We start from the raw sequence: 17,543 nt of genomic DNA on the forward strand, positions 1-17,543 counted from the left end.
TGCTATCTATGAAACATCAAGATTTTACTCATCGGGGTTAATGATTCACATTTATAACTTCTTCACTTGGTAGCTTTTGTGAACAGGCAGTACCCTATAAAGTTTTAAAAAATGAATGTAAATTTTTATCAGGAGTAGTAAGTACACTGATCACAACAGTACTCTTGATCCATCCTTTAAGTGTATCTATCCTAGAGCCACTTAAAAGTAGGCCAAGTTCTTCCTTGAAATCATTTTAGTTGTATTGCGTTTATAATGCAAAGATCATTTTGACATTCAAGAGGAGCCTAAGTTGATTATGGATAGGTACTTGTTGACTTCTTCAGGAGGACAGTACAAGAGTCTACCAAGAAAGAAGCATTTTTCAGGGCTAGCCAAAGTCACAGAAATGAAGTTCCATAGGAAATAAGTAGAGGTGGATTGATGCATCAGTCCGATTTATCGGATTGGTACTGATTTATAAAGAAAATTTGCTGTATCAGATATTGGGCCAATAAATGCCTGTGCTTGCACGCAGCACAGAACAGAGCCAGCAGCTGGTAAGTCAGAAGGGGCTTGGGGGGAAGCGGGGGGCATATCAATGCCCCTGCAGTGAGGGAGGGGGCAGGCACTGCCTGGGGGAGGGGGAAGGGGAACGGGATAGAAGTGCGACTCATGGGGGTGGGGGGGGGCAGCTCCTGCTGCTGCTTGCACCCTAAGAGGGTATGAGGGGGTGCCCCTCAGATCTGCATGGGTGGAAAGTTTAGCTGCAGCTGGTGCTACATGGGGCTCTTCTTGGCAGGGGCTGGGCTTGGAGCAGGTGCCAGTGGCACTGGGAGGGGCTGCAGTTGCCCCAAATTTCACTGCACCTTCACTCCCAGCCCTGTGCCACCAGGCACAGACTGGTTCCATGTCCTGCCTCCACCCATGCGCCAGGAAAAGCTGAGGCTGTGCTGAGCAGCTGTCGGCAGTGGTGCTGGAAGTAGAGCTGTGGTGAAATTTGGGGTGGCTGCAGCTCCCTCCCAGCGCTGCCAGTGCCTGCTCCGAACCTCTTCCAGCGCTGCATGAAGCTTGTGACAGGGGTGGACACTCGGAGCAGGCACTGGGAGAGGGCTGAGAGCCACCCCAAATTTCACTGCAGCCCCGCTTACAGCACTGCTGTTCCTTTCAGCTGTCCAGCACAGCCTTGGCTGTTCCCGACATGTGGATGGAGGTGGGACATGGAGTCAGGCTGCATCTGGTGGTGCAGGGCTGGGAGCCAGAGCTGTAGTGAAATCTGGGGTGGCTACAGCCCCTTCCAGCACTGCCAGCTCCTCCTCTGAGCCCAGCCCTGCTGAGAAGAGCTGCACAGCACCAGCTTCAGCCTGCACCTCTGCCCTGGGCAGATCTGGAGGGCACCCCCCTCCACCCTCCTGGGGTGGGAGCCATCCCCCCACCCCCCAAGCCACAACTCTCCTTCACTGTGGGGAGGGTTGATCTGCCCCCTTCCCTTCTGTTTTCCCTTCCACCAGGATAGACTTACCACTTGAAGGCAGCTTTATCAGATATTGGATATGCCTCCTTTAAATAGCAGCTATCGGTATCCACAACCCCCCCCCCAAAAAAAAAATCTCTATCAGTGCACGCTTAGAAATAAGGCTTACAAAGGTAGTCATCTTCCATTCTTACATGCAAAATACATGTTTGTTACTCAGATAAGGTTAAAGACATAAGGGTGTATGTTACAAAAAAAAAAAAATGTCCATTGCAAAAACACTCTTACCCCTTGAGAGAGAACTAGGGGACAAATGTCTGTCATGTGTTTAATTATATTTACTGGGACACTGGAAGGCAGTGGAACACCATGGTGTGTTCTAGACTCTAATACCAATAATAATAGAAGGTATCATTGAACTTCTGCAAGGCAGTGCCTGTGCTAGGTGACGTTGCTGGTTTCCTTGTCGAGATGAGCTATGCAGAACATCGAGTCTGATTCATGTTGCCCTCGTCCTCCCCTCTTTACTGTCTACTTACTTAATGTTGATTTGAATCAAGGGCAACAAATGTCTTGTAGGATAACTGAAAAAGTGATATTCTCCTAGAGATGTCTGTGGAATATTATGGTTTGGGATTCTTATTGCTGTAGAGATTTTTATTGACAAAGATTAATAGTACATTATCAGTTTAGGGTTTTGGTGGTCAAGCATCCAGCTGAAAACCTGGCAGTCTGATTCGGTGACCAGAAAGCCTTCCCAGTCAAGGATGTCTACCTGGTTATTTGAGAGTGAAAACTGGCATGTTTGCTGAGAAGAAACTTATTAGAATGTCTTGATTTCTTGTCTGAAGGTTCATGGAAATCCTTCAGTGTGGTTTTTACTGACGAGCTTCAGGCATCTTGATTGCTAACATGTTGGGTTTTAGGTTAAGATGGTGAAAGTAGACAACCTGTCTTTGCATTTCTCATTGTGAAAAGTTTTATGTAACTAGACCTCAAAAAACAAAACGAAACAAAACACCTTGCCTAGACAGGGAAATAGCCTGGAACAGTATTTCACACTCTTAAGTGCCTTTACAATTTAGTTTAATCCATTTATAAGTTTGATTAAACCAAACTACAAAAAGTAGGGGGTTTTTCCCTATAAGAAGTGTCTCCATTGGGACCTAGTGAAAGTGATTATTGTGTTAAATTCATGTAGTTCCTTTGTGCATAGATGACCCTTTAGATTTGGTGTTTCGTTTTTCAACCCTTTTTTAATTTGCAGACCCCTTTTTGATGCAAGCGTGGGTATTCTCATACTTTTGATTGATCATAGTCATCTTTTGTGGACCCTTTTAAATATAGTCTGTGGACCCCCAGGGGTCTGCAGACCACAGATTGAAAACTACCGTTTTAGTTATCAAAAGTTCCTCTGAGCTGCGCATAATGCACGAGATGAAGGGGGTTTTTTGTTTTGTTTTGTTTTTTCTGCAGTAGTGACTTCCTTTTGGAGTGACCTAAATATTGGCCACGGCTATCAACAGCTTAGATCTAAATTAGAGATTAGGAAGTTTTGTAGTACTCTTTGCCTTCATATGCTAATGTTAGTGTTCTTTTTGTGCTTCATGTCGAGGCAAGTCTCCCTTTAAGCTTGTGGGAGAGGTATTTATCTGTATTGGATTAAGCTCATAAGTCCATTTTTGGCTTTCTCTGGAACCTTGTACTAAGCTCTCAACTCTTAGAGCTGGTGAAAAGGCTGGCTGGCTGAATTGCAGTTAATTTGGTGCACATTTATAGTCAAATCTTTTGTGCTTGTTTGCAAAGCCATTATACTTTGTTGTGCTAACATCTTTCAAAGCTTGGTTTTTCAGCGCTGCAAATAACTTTTTAGCCTCATATCGCTAAAATATTTTTGGCTCTAATCTGTCTGCCCCCCCTCCCCCCAGTGTCTGTGGCTCTAATTCCTTTAAACTAAGAGAAGCCAATCCCTGGCAAACATGCCACAGCATGGCACGCAAAGGCATTTTGCATGCCTCTGGGTGGACAGCAGGGGAGCCATGAGGGCCCAATCCTTGCTGTGGCAGTGCAGCCTTGGCTGCTTCTGAGAGGCTGCAGGAAGCTGTACCAGGGTCCATGGAGCCCCAGCCTGGCCTGTTTCTGGCAGTGGGTGTATGCATGCCTTGGGGCAAACAGTGGGGAAAGGGCTGCTGTTGAACTGCCACAACAAGGATCAGGCCCTCCGTGGCTCCCCTGTCATCCACCCCTGGCACACCAACACCTTACAAGTCAAGATTGCGGGTGTTTTTTGGCACTGCCCAAAAATGTTGCTGATGCCTGCTTTAAACCACTTCTGTGGCCCCTAGCAGATGTGCAAAGATCTGGTGGGCTCTAATGTAGATCTGATGGGATCCACATGTGCATGGCAGAAAGCATGATTGTGGGATCAAGTATCAGATCCAGGCTCCTCCTGCACTGGCAGGTAACAAGTTTCTGTGGCTGGGAGCCCTGTCAGCCGATGTACCCACACGACATTGCCTACAGCTTCCCTGCTGCAACAGGTCAGTGCCATGCACTGCGATTGGGAGCCTAACCAGGGCACACATTCAATTAGTGGTATGATGGGAACCAGCCACAAAGTATTACACCAATTATGTGCAATAAACTCTGTAGTTTATTCCTTGTTTTACCATACTGTTAACATAGTTAACATGTGGCAAGGTAACTGCTTAAGATGTGATTAACCAGGTAATCACATCTTAAGTATAATATGTGCCAGGGGCCTGGTTTTCTGTGTGGCGTTTTTTGTTTTGTTTTTGTTTTTTGTTTTTTTAAGGGCTTTCTTTTCTTCACCATTCCTTTTGCTCAAGAGAATTTTTTTAAAAAGACTTCATTGGAGACTTGTAGCTTCCACAATTTAGTGATATCAGATAACACTGAACCCTAGGGATGCACCAATAGAGATTTTGGGGGCTCATACAGAGAGCTGATATTTAAGGAGGCATATCAACTAATACCAATCTGATACAGCTGCCATCAGGTGGTAAGTCTGGTGTGGTGGAAGGGGTGCGTGGGGACAGATCAATGGCCCCTGCAGTAAGGGAGGGACTGGGGCTGAGGCAGGTGCTGCCCAGGCAGGGCACAGGCATGCCTCATGGGGGGCGGGGGGTGCAGCTCTTACTGCTGCCTGTACCCCGGAGGGGGCAGGGGTGTGTGCTGCTGGATCTGCGTGGTGTGGGGCAGGGCTACATCTGCGGGGTGGAGCTGGAGCCAGTGCTGTGTTGGTAGAAGCAGATTCCTTTGGCGCTGGGAAAAGGCTGCCACCCCAAACTTTACCACAGCTCTGCTCCCAGCCCCGCACCACCATCCAGCGTAGCCCCAGTTGAACGCCGCATCCCCATCCCAGCACTGGGAAAAACTGCAGCAGTGCACGGCTGGGAGCAGAACTGCAGGGAAACTTGGGGTAGCTGCCCCACTGCTGGAGCCCACTCTTCCCCACGCAGCGCTGGATCTGGCTCCACCCCACAGCTGCAGCCCCCCTTGTAGATCCAAAGGGCACTTGCGCACCCCCTCCCCCTCCCAGAGTGCAAGCAACAGTGGGAGCTGCCCCTATTCCGCAAGCTGCTTCTCTGTCCTGTGCCCCTCTACCTCACCATGGGAAGCATTGATCTGTTCCCCCTGCCCTTCTAACTTACCAGCTGGAAGCAGCTCTCCACACTGCCAGCTCTACTCTCTGCTGAGCTGCAGCTGCATGCAGCATGGGCATTTATTGGCGAAATTACCAGCCCCAATGGGCTGATATCAGATATAGACAATTTTCTTTATATCAATAGAGATCTGATATCAGACCAATGTATTGACGCACCTCTACTGGTCCTGGATTTGTGGGTTGCCCTCTTCATTTAGTTTGTGTCTGTGTAATGGAATTTTACTTTGCCCTTCAAGGAAACAAATAGTTGGGGGGGGGGGGGGGGGGTTACGTGTATATATTCAATGACGTGCTTTTTTGAGATGCCTCTGATATCATTATGTCCATTTTTAAGCACCAACTCCCTCCTTTTTATGTAAAAAGGAAAAAAAGATCTGTTGTTTCAAAGAGCAATTTATTACAATATTTATTTCTCTCAGTCCCTTGCATCTTGTAACAGGGTAGGGGGGAAAAAAAGTTGTTGCTCTGATGCTGTTTCTACCTTCTTTTCTTTCTTTTCTCTTTTTTTCCCTTTACCTCTTCACCCTTGCCTTCTTCTCCCACCCACCCACCCGAAGAGAGGTGGAGAACTCTGACTGGAAAGCTGAAAAATTAGAATTATCCCTTGTTCTCCCCTGATCTCCCTGAACTTCTTAAAGAAAAGCCTACATGGCAGTGGAGGGGAATATATTCTTGTCCATTAAGATCTTCCAAGTTTTGTGACTTATTAAATTGTTTGAAATCAGTTTCATGATCCCACCAGGCTTTGGTTGCAGCCAGGTAACAGTGTGTGCCATAGCAGTTTCTACCTTCTTCTACTTGCCAAGGTAAATTAAACAACAGAATATTTGGTTTTGATTTTCTGGAGCAACTCGAAAGCAGTCATGTCCTGTCGTCTGCGCTGCTGCGCCCCCCCCCCCCCCCCGTGAAATTCTAAGCATATAAAATAAAACTTATTTTTTCAATGAATAATGGAAACTTCTGTAGGACTAGTAAAAAGTAAGCATCATACAAGAGAGAATTTTGCCCAAAAAAAAAAAATCTAAACTTTCAGTCCTGAGAACTTTGCAATAAAATTGGATCCAGAAATGTTTGAAGCTCCTGGCTCTGCAGCATGATGAGTGCAGAAGCTGAGATGTTTAGCTGCTTGGAGATGTTTGAAATAACATGCTGCTTCTTCCATTGAAGCACATTTTTTTTAAACCAGCTCTGCAGCTGCAAGCTTGGGGTCAAGGGCTGTGCTGGCCTCTTCCTGGCGGGAGCTGAGCCAGGCTTGTGCTTGGGGTGGGACAGGGTTGGGGCTGCTATGGGGTGGTTACAGCCATCCCAAAACTTGCTGTATCCACCCGTCCCAGCTCTGCCACTGCCGGCCCCAAGTGCAGTCCTGGCCTGGCCCCCCCACCAGGAAGAGGCCAGTGCAGCCCTGAGCCCACAGCAAGCAGCCCACCTTAGCCCTGTATATAAATCCAGGGGGCACTTGCCCCTCATGCTTGTTCTTCAGGGTGTATGCAGCAGTGGGGAGTTGCCCCCATACATCCCCTGGACAAGCTGCTCTTGTCTCTGCCCCGTTCCTGGTGGGGGCACATTCACCACCCTGGCTGGGCAGTGCCAGCTCTGTCCCCAGCCCCACTCCCTCCATCACCATGGGGGCTTCAATTTGCAACCCCATGCCCCTTACCTGCCACAGACTTACTGGCCTGACAGTGCTCTCCAAGCTTCTGGGCTTCATATTGGCTATAAATCAGTATCGGGCAATATGGCTGGTTAATAATCAGCCATCAGTATCAGCCAAAAAAATCTTTATCAGTGTACCCCAATGGGTGATTCAATCGCCTATTAGATAAAAGCCCCACTAAAGCACCCAGTCTATACAGACGTTGGGCAAGCTGGGTTGCCAGGTCCAGCTAAGGCCACTGCTTCTTCCTGTACTGTGCCCAGAATGTGCCGAATTTAAATCGCTGCTTTTTTAACATCTCATCAGCCACCCTGAAATGAAAGGAACTTGTAGAAGGGAATGATCCAGACCTAAAGCCCCTTCCAAGCAGTGTGAAGGGAAGCATGACGGAAATCCATCAGAAAGCTGTATTTTAGTTTGTTTTTTCAGAAATTTACTCAAACTGAAACTTCTTAAATGTTTTCTCAATTTCAGTAAATTGGCCATTTCCCATTTAAAAACCTGTGTCAGAGAATTCCTTTCCCTCCTTTCACTTCTCTTCTTTGCTGCTATAGCAGTGCCAGAGGTATGGCGTAGCTTTTTAATTTTCTGGTTTCTTATTGTACCCCCACAGGACGTTCTCGCTTTCTCAGCAAACACATTTGTCAGTGGCACTTTCCAAAAGTGCAGAATTACCTGCAGTCTTGCTTGGCTTGTTTTGTTTTAGTGTGCATTAGGATTTAAATTCCCACAAAAAGGGGGATCAAAATATTACTCTCCAGATATAAGCCTCCATTACCAGTTAAGAAATGGTGAAAATGACTTGGTATTGTGACAGTCCATCAGATTTCAGTCTGAATTTTGTCTGCTTACTAATATCAACATGCTTGAAAATGCTGTCCATGCAGTCAGGATCTGCCTATTGTGAATCACGCTGCCCGCATTCTTGTTTTAAGAACTGAAGCAATGGGTGAGGGAGCTGTACTCATTTGGTTGCTGACAGATCATCATAATATTGCTTCCAAGTAGCTTTTTCAGCACTTTTAGGTGTAAAGCAATGGGATTGAACTAAAGGATAAAGAAAAAAATGGAGACCAGCAGAAATGGAACAGACAATAAGCAAAGTATAACTTTTGTTCTCTTAGACTGTGACTTTGTTTGTTGGTAGAGTGGAGGGGTGGGGGGGAGAAGATTTAGAAATCCAAATTATAATTACAGGGAGAGTTTTTTAACAGTGTTGTTCTTGGCTTTTAACATTGTTTAAAAGAATATTTTACATCTATATGCTTTTTATAAAATGGGAGATTCAGAAATATAGAACCTGCTAGGTCTTTTAAGAAAAGTAATGGGAAAGAATTGTGTACATGTTTAAAAATAAATAAAAGTGGAAAAGTTATGTATAAAAACTGTGAAACCAGCTAACTAGAAACTGGCAGGCTAAATTTAAAATACTGGGTGCAGTGGATAACATTTGAAAAGCAGTAAGTGGACAGTGTTTCTTTTTTAAACCATAAATCTACTTTTTTTCCAAATAAAGGCATGTCTTTACAGACAATTGTGGGGGTGGAAAAACACTCGGGTATATCTTTCAGGTATACAAGATAAAAACTATGGAATTAACATACTTTGTGTTGGAAGGAAAACAGAAGCAAAGCTATGCAGATGGGAGGAAAAAGGTGAAGAACAGGGAGTGACACCTTAAGGGAGGGGCTCTTATGGCACAAAAACTTTGCATCATTTCCTGGAAAAGGGAAGAGAAAGTTTGTTCAGAAGGATAATCTGAAAATTTATAATTTGATAAAATTAGGGCTTCATCTTGATTGTTGTGCTGATCTTTAACATAAGAGATGGATCCAGTAATCAATCCTCTTGTATATTAGACTTTAGAGTGGTGATTCTTATGAAAAGTTTAATCTGTTTTCTCAGATTGTTTTGCTATATTTGCTGCTTCTACAGAATGCTCTTCCATAGTGATTTTGGTATCCATAAAATTAAAATAAATGCTATATTTCTAACAGGTACTTCAAACGATTTCAAGTATGGATTGTTGCCAGGCACTTCAAACGATTTCAAGTATGGATTGTTGCCAGGCACTTCAAACGATTTCAAGTATGGATTGTTGCCGGAATCTTGGCCAAAAGAAGCTTGGGAAAATGGTAGGTAAATTTTTTTGTTTCTTATTTCCTGTTTCAATGTGGGCCCTCTGATGGTTTTGTGATCAACTCCTTAAGGCTGCTTACAGACTCTTAACACTCCCCACCCCCCCCAGCACTTTATCGGATGAAGCAGTTCATTATTTCCACCCAGCTCTGCAGTGTTTGTACTTGTAGCTAAAGCTGAATCAGTTGGCTACTACATAAATGCCCCTGCAAAAGCCCCAGTAAAGCACCCGGTCTATACAGACATCAGGCTAGCCAGGTCCAGCTAAGATGCTGCCTCTCTTGGGCATGCATAGAACTTGGCGTGGAAATGTGCCAAGTTTGAAAGTGCTTTTGGCGGGGGGGTATTGTTTGCAAGCAGCATACGTAACTCCTTAATAGATTCATACAGCTGGAAGGGACTGGCATGATTCTTAAATCTGACCACCTGCATAATGTAAACCAGAGGACTGGTACCTAATAATATTTTTAGAGAAAAAATATTTTTTTAAAAATTCCCTCCTCCATGGGTAGGAAGACGCCATCATTTTATTTATTTATTTATTTATTTTTAAATAATACCATGTCACCTTTTCCTACTGCAAGTTAACAATTATTGTTAGTTTTACTCGTTTAAACAACATAAAGCTATTGCTAGGCTTGGATAAGTTGATAAATGTACAGAAAAAAACTAGGTTAGATTGCTGAACAGGCTTCAGGTTTTAAAATTCAACGTACTGACTCATAATTCTAGTTGGTGAAATGTATTGCTGCCTCACAGTATGGGTAAAGACATCTCTTGGAACTAAATTGAATATTCTTTCCTTTTTGAAGAAAGGTTCTCTTTGCTGCATAGATGTGGGGCTAGGGATAGCTCTTTTGAAGAAATCTGGGAAGCGGCAGCCTATTTTAATATCTATATCTCTATATATAATCTGCAGTAAAAGCTGTGTTAACTGGCACTGTATTAGCCGGAAAACTGTATTAACCAGCATCCGAGTGACATGGCAGAAGTGAAGCTGGAGGTACCACTTCTGGGGGACTTCTCATTTTGCCACTGCAAGCTGAGTTTTTCTTTGCCATTTTGTCGGCCCATAGCCCAGAGCAAAGCAGCCTGCTTGCGGGGAAAAAGCAGCCTGTGGGGGGGGGGGGAGGCCCCTCCCTGTCCCCTGGCACATTGATGCTGGGGAGTGTGCCAAATGGTGCACATTTGATTAACTGGCACCCCCCATTCCTGGGGGATGCTGGATAACAGAGCTTTTACTGTATATCTCTCTACATATTTCATAGACATTCGGCCTGGAAGGGACCCCAAAGGATCGAGTCCAGCCCCCTGCCCCAGGGGCAGGATTCAGCAGGGATCATAAGATCCCAGCAAGATAAATGTCCAAATGTGTTTTGAAGGTGTTCAAAGTGAGTGCTTGAACTGCCTCCAGGGGCAGTCTTTTTTCCAAACTTTGGGGACTTGGACAGTAAAGTAGTTCTTCCTTGTGTCCAGTCTGAATAGGTTGTGGCAAAGTTTGTGACCATTCCATCTTGTTTTGTCTTGGGGCGCTCTGGTGAACAAATGTTCCCCCAGATCCTGGTGAGCACCCCTGGTAAACTTATAGGTGGCCACCAAATCACCCCTGAGCCTGCGCTTTTCCAGGCTGAAGAGTCCCATGGCTCTCAGCCTCTCATCATAAAGTCTGTTTTCTTGACCTCTGATCATGCATGTGGCTCTCCTCTGCACCCTCTCAAGCTTCTCCACATCCTTTTTGAATTGCAGAGCCCAAAACTTGACACTACTCCAGCTGCAGCCTCACCAAGGCTGAGTACAAGGGGAGAATGACGTCCCGGGATTTGCTTGAGAAGCATCTGTGGATGCAAGCCAGTGTTTTTGCTCGCTTTACTAGCCACAGCATCACATTGAAGGCTCATGTTCATCTTGTGGTCAGTCATGACCCCCAAGTCCCTTTCATCTGTACTGTTAACCAGTGTGGCAGTGCTGAGCCTATAAAGATATTGCAGGTTTTTTCTGCCAAGGTGGAGAACCTTGCATCTTTTCAGTGTTAAACACCATCATGTTCTCATCCACCCATTTCATGAGCTTTTCAAGATCTGTTTGGATCACCCTCCTGTCCTCAGGTGTGGATGATTTACTCCCAGAGTTTGGTGTCATCGGCAAACTTGGCCTGCCTGCTTTTGACACCAATGTCTACATCATTGATGTTAAAAAGTATAGGCCCTAGGACAGTCTTGAGGGACCCCACTGGTCACAGCACTTCGATGATTGGCTTCTGTCAACCGCAACCCCCCGGGTCCTACACGGAGCCAATTCCCCAGCCAGCAGGTTGTGGTGTGGTCAAGGCTTTAGTTAGCCAGTTTTGCCAAGGGGTGATCATGGGATACCAGATCAAAGGCTTTTTTGAAGTCGAGATATGACATCAATCTTTTCCCCCTTGTCCAGGTGATAGGTCACCTTTGTAGAAGGAAATGAGATTGGTCAAGCAAGAGCTACCCACAACAAACCCGTGCTGGGTATCCCTCAGGATATTGCCATCAACTAGTCGGTTAAGAATGGCCTCTTTGATAATCTTTTCCAAGACCTTCCCCAGGATAGAGGTCAGGATGATAGGCCTGTAGTTTGCCAGATCTACTTTCCTCCCTTTCTTGAAGATAGGCACCACATTGGCCTTCATCAAGTCTTTGGGCACTTCACCAGAACACCAGGACTTCTCAAAGATCCATGCCAGGGGATGAGCTATGATGCTAGGCAGCTCCTTGAGTACCCTTGGGTGTAAACCATCAGGGCTGGCTGACTTGCAGGTATCCAGCCTGTCAAGGTGTTCCTTCATGAGGTAAGCTTCGATGGAGGGTAAGGAATCTCCCTCACCCGGGCCTCGCTGTCCCACAGTGGGCTGGGGCATCCCATGGGACTGGTGGAAAAACTGATGCAAAATACCCATTAAGAAAGTTTGCTTTTTCATGGGCATCGGTTGTCAGTTGTCCCATCTGGTTTAGCAGGTGTCTAATGTCGTTTGACCCTAGTAGTCTTTCATGCCATGGCAGGGGGTCGGACTTGGTGATCTGCTCAGGTCCCTTCTGACCCTACCAACTGGGAAACTATGAATGTTACCCTTGCTTTTCCTCCGGCTCTCCACATATCTAAAAAAGGACTTTTTATTGTCCTTGATGTTTGTAGCTGTATATCTCTCTATGTATCTATATCTGTATATTTTAGTAGGTCTTTAGTGCACATCTATTCTTCATAAAGCACTTGCATCAAATTCTGTGTGTTCCTAAGACGAGTAAAAACAGCTCTTACGTACTACCTTTTGAGATCTAGTGGTGAAGGTTCATTGATGGATTTATTTATCCCCCTCCCCCCTTTTTTTTTCTAAGTTAAGCTAAGTATGCTTACAAAGTGAGGAAGTTGAGGCCTGGAAAGGGTGAAATGACCTACCAGAGGTTACCATCAGGCCAGTAATAGAGTAACATTACAGAACCCAGATCTTTTCTAATGATATTTGTTTTTCACTACCTCTAAAACGCCTATCTCTGTCTTCTTTCCTTAGAAGCCCAAATATAAAGTAGTGTGGGGATGTGGGGAGGGTTTCAAACAGAATGCAAATTTCAGAATGTATGTCAACTCCCCTTCTATGGCAGGACTGAAATTTACAGTATAACCCACTGTCTTGTTCCTCCCCTTCCCTTTTCTAGCTTCACTTTGTTTCCTTTTCTCTTGGATAAATACATTGGGAACTTTCTTTAATAATCTTCCTTTCTGATTTAACTAGAAGTTACAGATTGCAACACCTGGAAGTTCGTACTTCCATGGTATAGGTAGACTATAGCTACTTGAGTCTGAAATAAAATTTGTACCTTGAAGTATAACTTCCAGGATAAGGTAGTATGAATGAAAATGTATACGGAATGTGGTATAAACTGGATTAAACAATTGACTAAAGTGTGTGAAAGATTTCTGGCAGAGTCTTTAATGCATAAAAATAATCCCTGCTCCCATCTTAAAAGAACTGGTCTTTATATCTTTCATTTTCATTCTAAATATTTCAGTAGAGACTTCATGGGTATTCCTAATTTTTAGTAAGTGGCTTTACAGGCAGGGTATATCTACTTACTTGTCCTATCAGTATTGATTTAAATTTGGTTCTATTACAACTAGAGTTGATTCTGATACTTATATATGCATCTAAAAACCTATTTTTTTTGTCTGTACTGCATGAGCTGTTCTGTAATATATTGAAGTAGTCTTTTTTTCTTTTGTTAAATACCTTTTTAGGCGATACATCGGCTCTAATCATGAACAAACTGAAGTGTCCACACTGTAATTATGTAGCCAAATACAGAAGAACACTAAAGAGACACTTGCTCATTCATACAGGGGTGAGATCTTTTAGTTGTGACATCTGTGGAAAGCTGTTTACACGAAGAGAGCATGTAAAGAGACATTCCTTGGTAGGTAAACTTTATGCCTCAATGCTCAGATATTTTGTTTTTAATTTTTGCATACAAGTGATTTTATGTGATGTGCTTTACTGTGAAATAGATATATTTATCTGATGGCATGACAGTTCTTTCTCTTTGTTTTTTAAATACCCAAATGGAAAATGGAGTATCCTTGAAATTTCTTTCCAAAGCTCTTTGTGTAGATGGTGCAAGCATTTTTGTAGGTCAGTGGGAATATTTTGAAAGTAATAGAAGCAATAATGCAATTCTTTTAGAAGATAGTTCAGTCTTTGTAAAAGAGTACTTTTGTTTTAAAAAATGTTTTAGATTTGGCTTCAGTTAGTAGTTGCTGTCACTTGGCAGATCTCAATAATGAGTAGTTTGTGGCTTTAGGTGTGTGGCCATACAGTGAGTCTAACTTATGAAAGCGATATATCAGTGGTTTCAATAACTGTTCTCCGCCTGAGTTGAACCTGAGCTGTCTGCATGTTGCTTTTATCCATCATGCCTGCTGAAATGACCCCTCCATAAGGATTTTTATCTAAATTATATATATTTTATTTTTAGTATAAGAGGAGGATTATTAAACTAAGTTTCGCCTTTTTATAACCTTCGAAGGTGACTTGGTTCAGAGTATTTTTTTTTCTTGCTTAGCTTATGCCTTAATTTTATGTTGTGGGGGATGATGGGTGGAAAGCTGTTCCTATAAATGTCAGCAGTATTATTCAGGAATCCAAATACTGGGTCAAGCAAAATATATGTACCCATGCCAAAGATCTTCAGTAGTTTTCATTTTAGTCGTTCTTATATAAATGCATACTTTGGTAGCTGTTTAACTGATAGCTAATTTTTATCCTTTAAAGTTTAATCAATGATGTATTGGCACCAAAACAACCTATTTTTATGTACCTGGTCTGTCCCTTTTACAGGACTTGAAAAATCCCTTCTCAGGAAATTGGGAAAATTTGCTTGGTTGTGAACAAAAGCCTATTAAAGACCTAGCACACCCCCCCCGCCTCCCCCCCAGGTCAAATGGCGCTTTACTTTAAACTTTGTGTGTCCCTGTAATTGAGCCCAGTGCATGCTCAGAAAGAGAGGTATTGCGTTGGTTGGATCAGCTTACCCAACGTCTGCATAGACTGGGCACTTCACTGGGGCTTTTATGGCACTTTTTAATTGTTGGTTTGAATCAGCTACAAATAAGTGCCAAAATGCCTCACTAAAGCACCTGATCTACATGGATGCTGTGGAACCCAGTTGAACTAATGCACTACTGCTTCTGGTGAAGTGCATCTTTTTCCATGTTGGTCAGTGCCCAAAGAGACTTACATCTTCAGTTCATGCAAGATGTGTTCTTGCTCATTTTAAATATATGGCCATTAAAATCACAAAGCCTGCCTTCTACATGAGAACTTGTTGTAGTCTCTCTACGTTATTGCATCACATTCATACACTTTAGTCAGTCGAAGCCCCGTAAAATTGAAGTGAAATTGATCTTAAATGTTTCTGATCATTTTATTTACCAACAGCTCAAGCTGTGAGTAGTACCTAAGGCCACTTTATAATGCTGCCTTTCAACCCCCTACCAGTGTTCATAGTTCACCAGGCAAACAAAAGTGTTTCTGGCAAACTTTTGATATGTTTGGGTCTTCTGAGAAACAAAACCTCCAAAAAAACCTCCGCTTTGGTGGCATTTCAAGCAAATGCAGCAGATTTGCCAAATAAATGTAATTTGTTGTTGTTGTTTTTTTTAAGGTGCACAAAAAGGATAAAAAATACAAATGTATGGTGTGTAAGAAGATCTTCATGCTGGCAGCCAGTGTTGGAATAAGACATGGATCACGACGCTATGGAGTTTGCGTAGACTGTGCAGATAAATCTCAGCCGGGAGGGCAAGAGGGAGTAGACCAAGTGCAGGACACAGATTTCCCTAGGGATGAAGAGTATGAGGAAAATGAAGTGGGAGAAGCTGACGAAGAGCTAGGTGATGATGTAGAAGAACAGAATGACCCGTCTAGATGGGATGAATCCGCAGAAGTCTGTATGCCCTTAGATGACTGACCAGGCATACTGCTTATGGTTGCTGCAGCTGGACACTATGTGGATTGACTATTTGAATTCTTGGACTGAAGGCTTGCAAAATATGGTACAGGCTGGATGGTAGTTATGTTGCTGTGAAAATTGTAGGGTCAAAGCCTTATAGCAAAAAAGGATTATTAAATTTTTTTATGATATTTGCACAGGACTGTACAGCTTACAACCATTTGGTTGAATTATACAGAGTCCTCACATCTACAGTCAGTTATCAAAAGAAAATTGTATTTTTTATTATTTATAGGATATAGCTACTTGGGTCCTATTCAACATGGTAGCAACTATACTTATTATGTTACACATTCATGTATCCTTTAACATGAATGAAGAAAATTACAATCTTGGTATGGAAATACAACAGCTTCCCCAAAACAATCATAGGTTTGACTGACAGAGCCAGTGAGGCTAATTTGGGCTAGTGGCTTTCATTTCCATAAGTAGGGCTTTGTCATACCACCCTTGCTTCTCCCTTAACTTAGTGGGCTAAAATTAATAACTAAATTATGCACTGTAGATTATATCATCCTCTTAATGAATTGATTTAAATTATTTGGTTCTAAGCCAGCATGAGGTCTAGGTGACTAGCACTGGAGAAGTTAATATTGGCATTAATGGCTATTTCCTTCATGTTTCTTTTGAAATTGCAAGGAAGCTATTACTCTTTAACCAAATGCGGAATAATCTTTTAAAAAGGAAAAACAAAATGACTAATATTCCTAATATCAGGAGAACTGAGATTTGATCGTTGCTGTGTTCCTGAAAACTGGCAGCCATGACAGGTGTCAGGTAAAAATTTAGCGTTTTTGGCATTAATTCCCATAAGCTTTGTTTTTGTTTGTGTTTTCTTTCTCCAGTGTATACCTCAGTCCCACATAAAGCTTAAAGAATCCCAGAAATGGAGAAAGAGTGTCATAGAAATATTAAGCAACCTTTTAGTTTTAGTTTACCTGTGTCTGCTTTTGGCAAGCTTTGTTACACAGTATCAATTAGACACTAGGCTCTTGTGCCCACTGCTGTTTATCCAAGTGAATACACTTCTTAAATTATTTTCTATTTCCTGGGTTGTTGCTAGTGTTCAGTTACTAAATAATGTCTGTCTTGGCGGCTTAATTTTCTAGAACTTAAAAAAGAAAAGAAAAAGAACCCCACACCCCAAATATAATGATACTCTTTTGAGTTGGTGTACCCTGTAGAGCTATATGTACTCCCAACACTCTTTACTTCAGTTTTTGAGGAAGCATTGAAACTTGAATTTTTGTAGTCATTGATTTTTTTTTTTTTTTTTTTTTCCTCCTCCTAAAATTAGTAATGCTATACCAATGATGTTCAGGCCTCTTTCTGAGGGAGGGAAGGGTATTGCACCTTTAGCTTAAATTCCTCTGCTTCATCTAGCCTAATGGCAAACAAATTAACCAATTGTTGGACACTGCGTTTGATGTAATATGTCACGATAAATAAATATGCACAGCATTTACCATAACACACAGCTTGGCCGGTGTGACAGTACTGTATGAAAAAATTGAAGGTCACCATATTTTCAGCTTTGTTTTAATTTTAAAATGAGTATATTTTCCTATTTTATATCGGGTAACTAAATTATGTTAGTTGAGTGGAGAACTTTTGAACTATGCTTTGACAGACAGAATCCTAATGGTGCTCCATCTGATCAAAGTTGGTATATATTTAAAGAGACGAGCTTTACTGTTGTCCTTTATTCCAGTAGAACAGTGGCTTAATGTTAGACATTGTCTCTGCTGGATGAAACTGAGATAAGTTTGAACTACAGTTATATGGGTATTAAAATGCGTTTTTTTTAATCATCCAGTTGTTTCATTGGTAGTTTCCACATCATTGTAAACCTGACACATGGCTAGTTCTTGGTTTTTGTTTTTGTTTTGTTTTTTAAACTGAAGAATACATCTTATTCGCATTGTTCTAAACCTGAAATGAGTAACGTGTAATTCTGGTGGGGTCCAAAGTAGAAATTAGTTGGGCAAAGATCATATGAATGAAAAGTATTTTAAACGTTAAAGTAATGTTCTGCTTTGTGAATATGTAAGTATAGCATAAAGATTTTTTTTTTTCATC

General features: G+C 42.6%; 1 protein-coding gene across 2 annotated transcripts in view; it reads left to right on the plus strand.

Annotated features, from left to right (window-relative positions):
• The window catches only part of ZBTB10 (zinc finger and BTB domain containing 10), a 43,142-nt gene extending 26,398 nt beyond the window's left edge, over positions 1–16,744 (plus strand). For both annotated transcript variants that reach the window (XM_090040230.1, XM_090040231.1), the window contains 3 exons: positions 8,793–8,930; positions 13,195–13,370; positions 15,117–16,744. In XM_090040230.1, the coding sequence (XP_089896356.1) occupies positions 8,793–8,930; positions 13,195–13,370; positions 15,117–15,422 (620 nt within the window). In that variant the 3' untranslated portion in view covers positions 15,423–16,744. The remainder of the gene's footprint in view (positions 1–8,792; positions 8,931–13,194; positions 13,371–15,116) is intronic.
• Positions 16,745–17,543: the final 799 nt, after the last annotated feature.

This window comes from Crocodylus siamensis, chromosome 3, assembly GCF_052110815.1.
Source record: "Crocodylus siamensis isolate JL-2025a chromosome 3, ASM5211081v1, whole genome shotgun sequence".
In the NCBI taxonomy this organism is placed as follows: domain Eukaryota; kingdom Metazoa; phylum Chordata; order Crocodylia; family Crocodylidae; genus Crocodylus; species Crocodylus siamensis.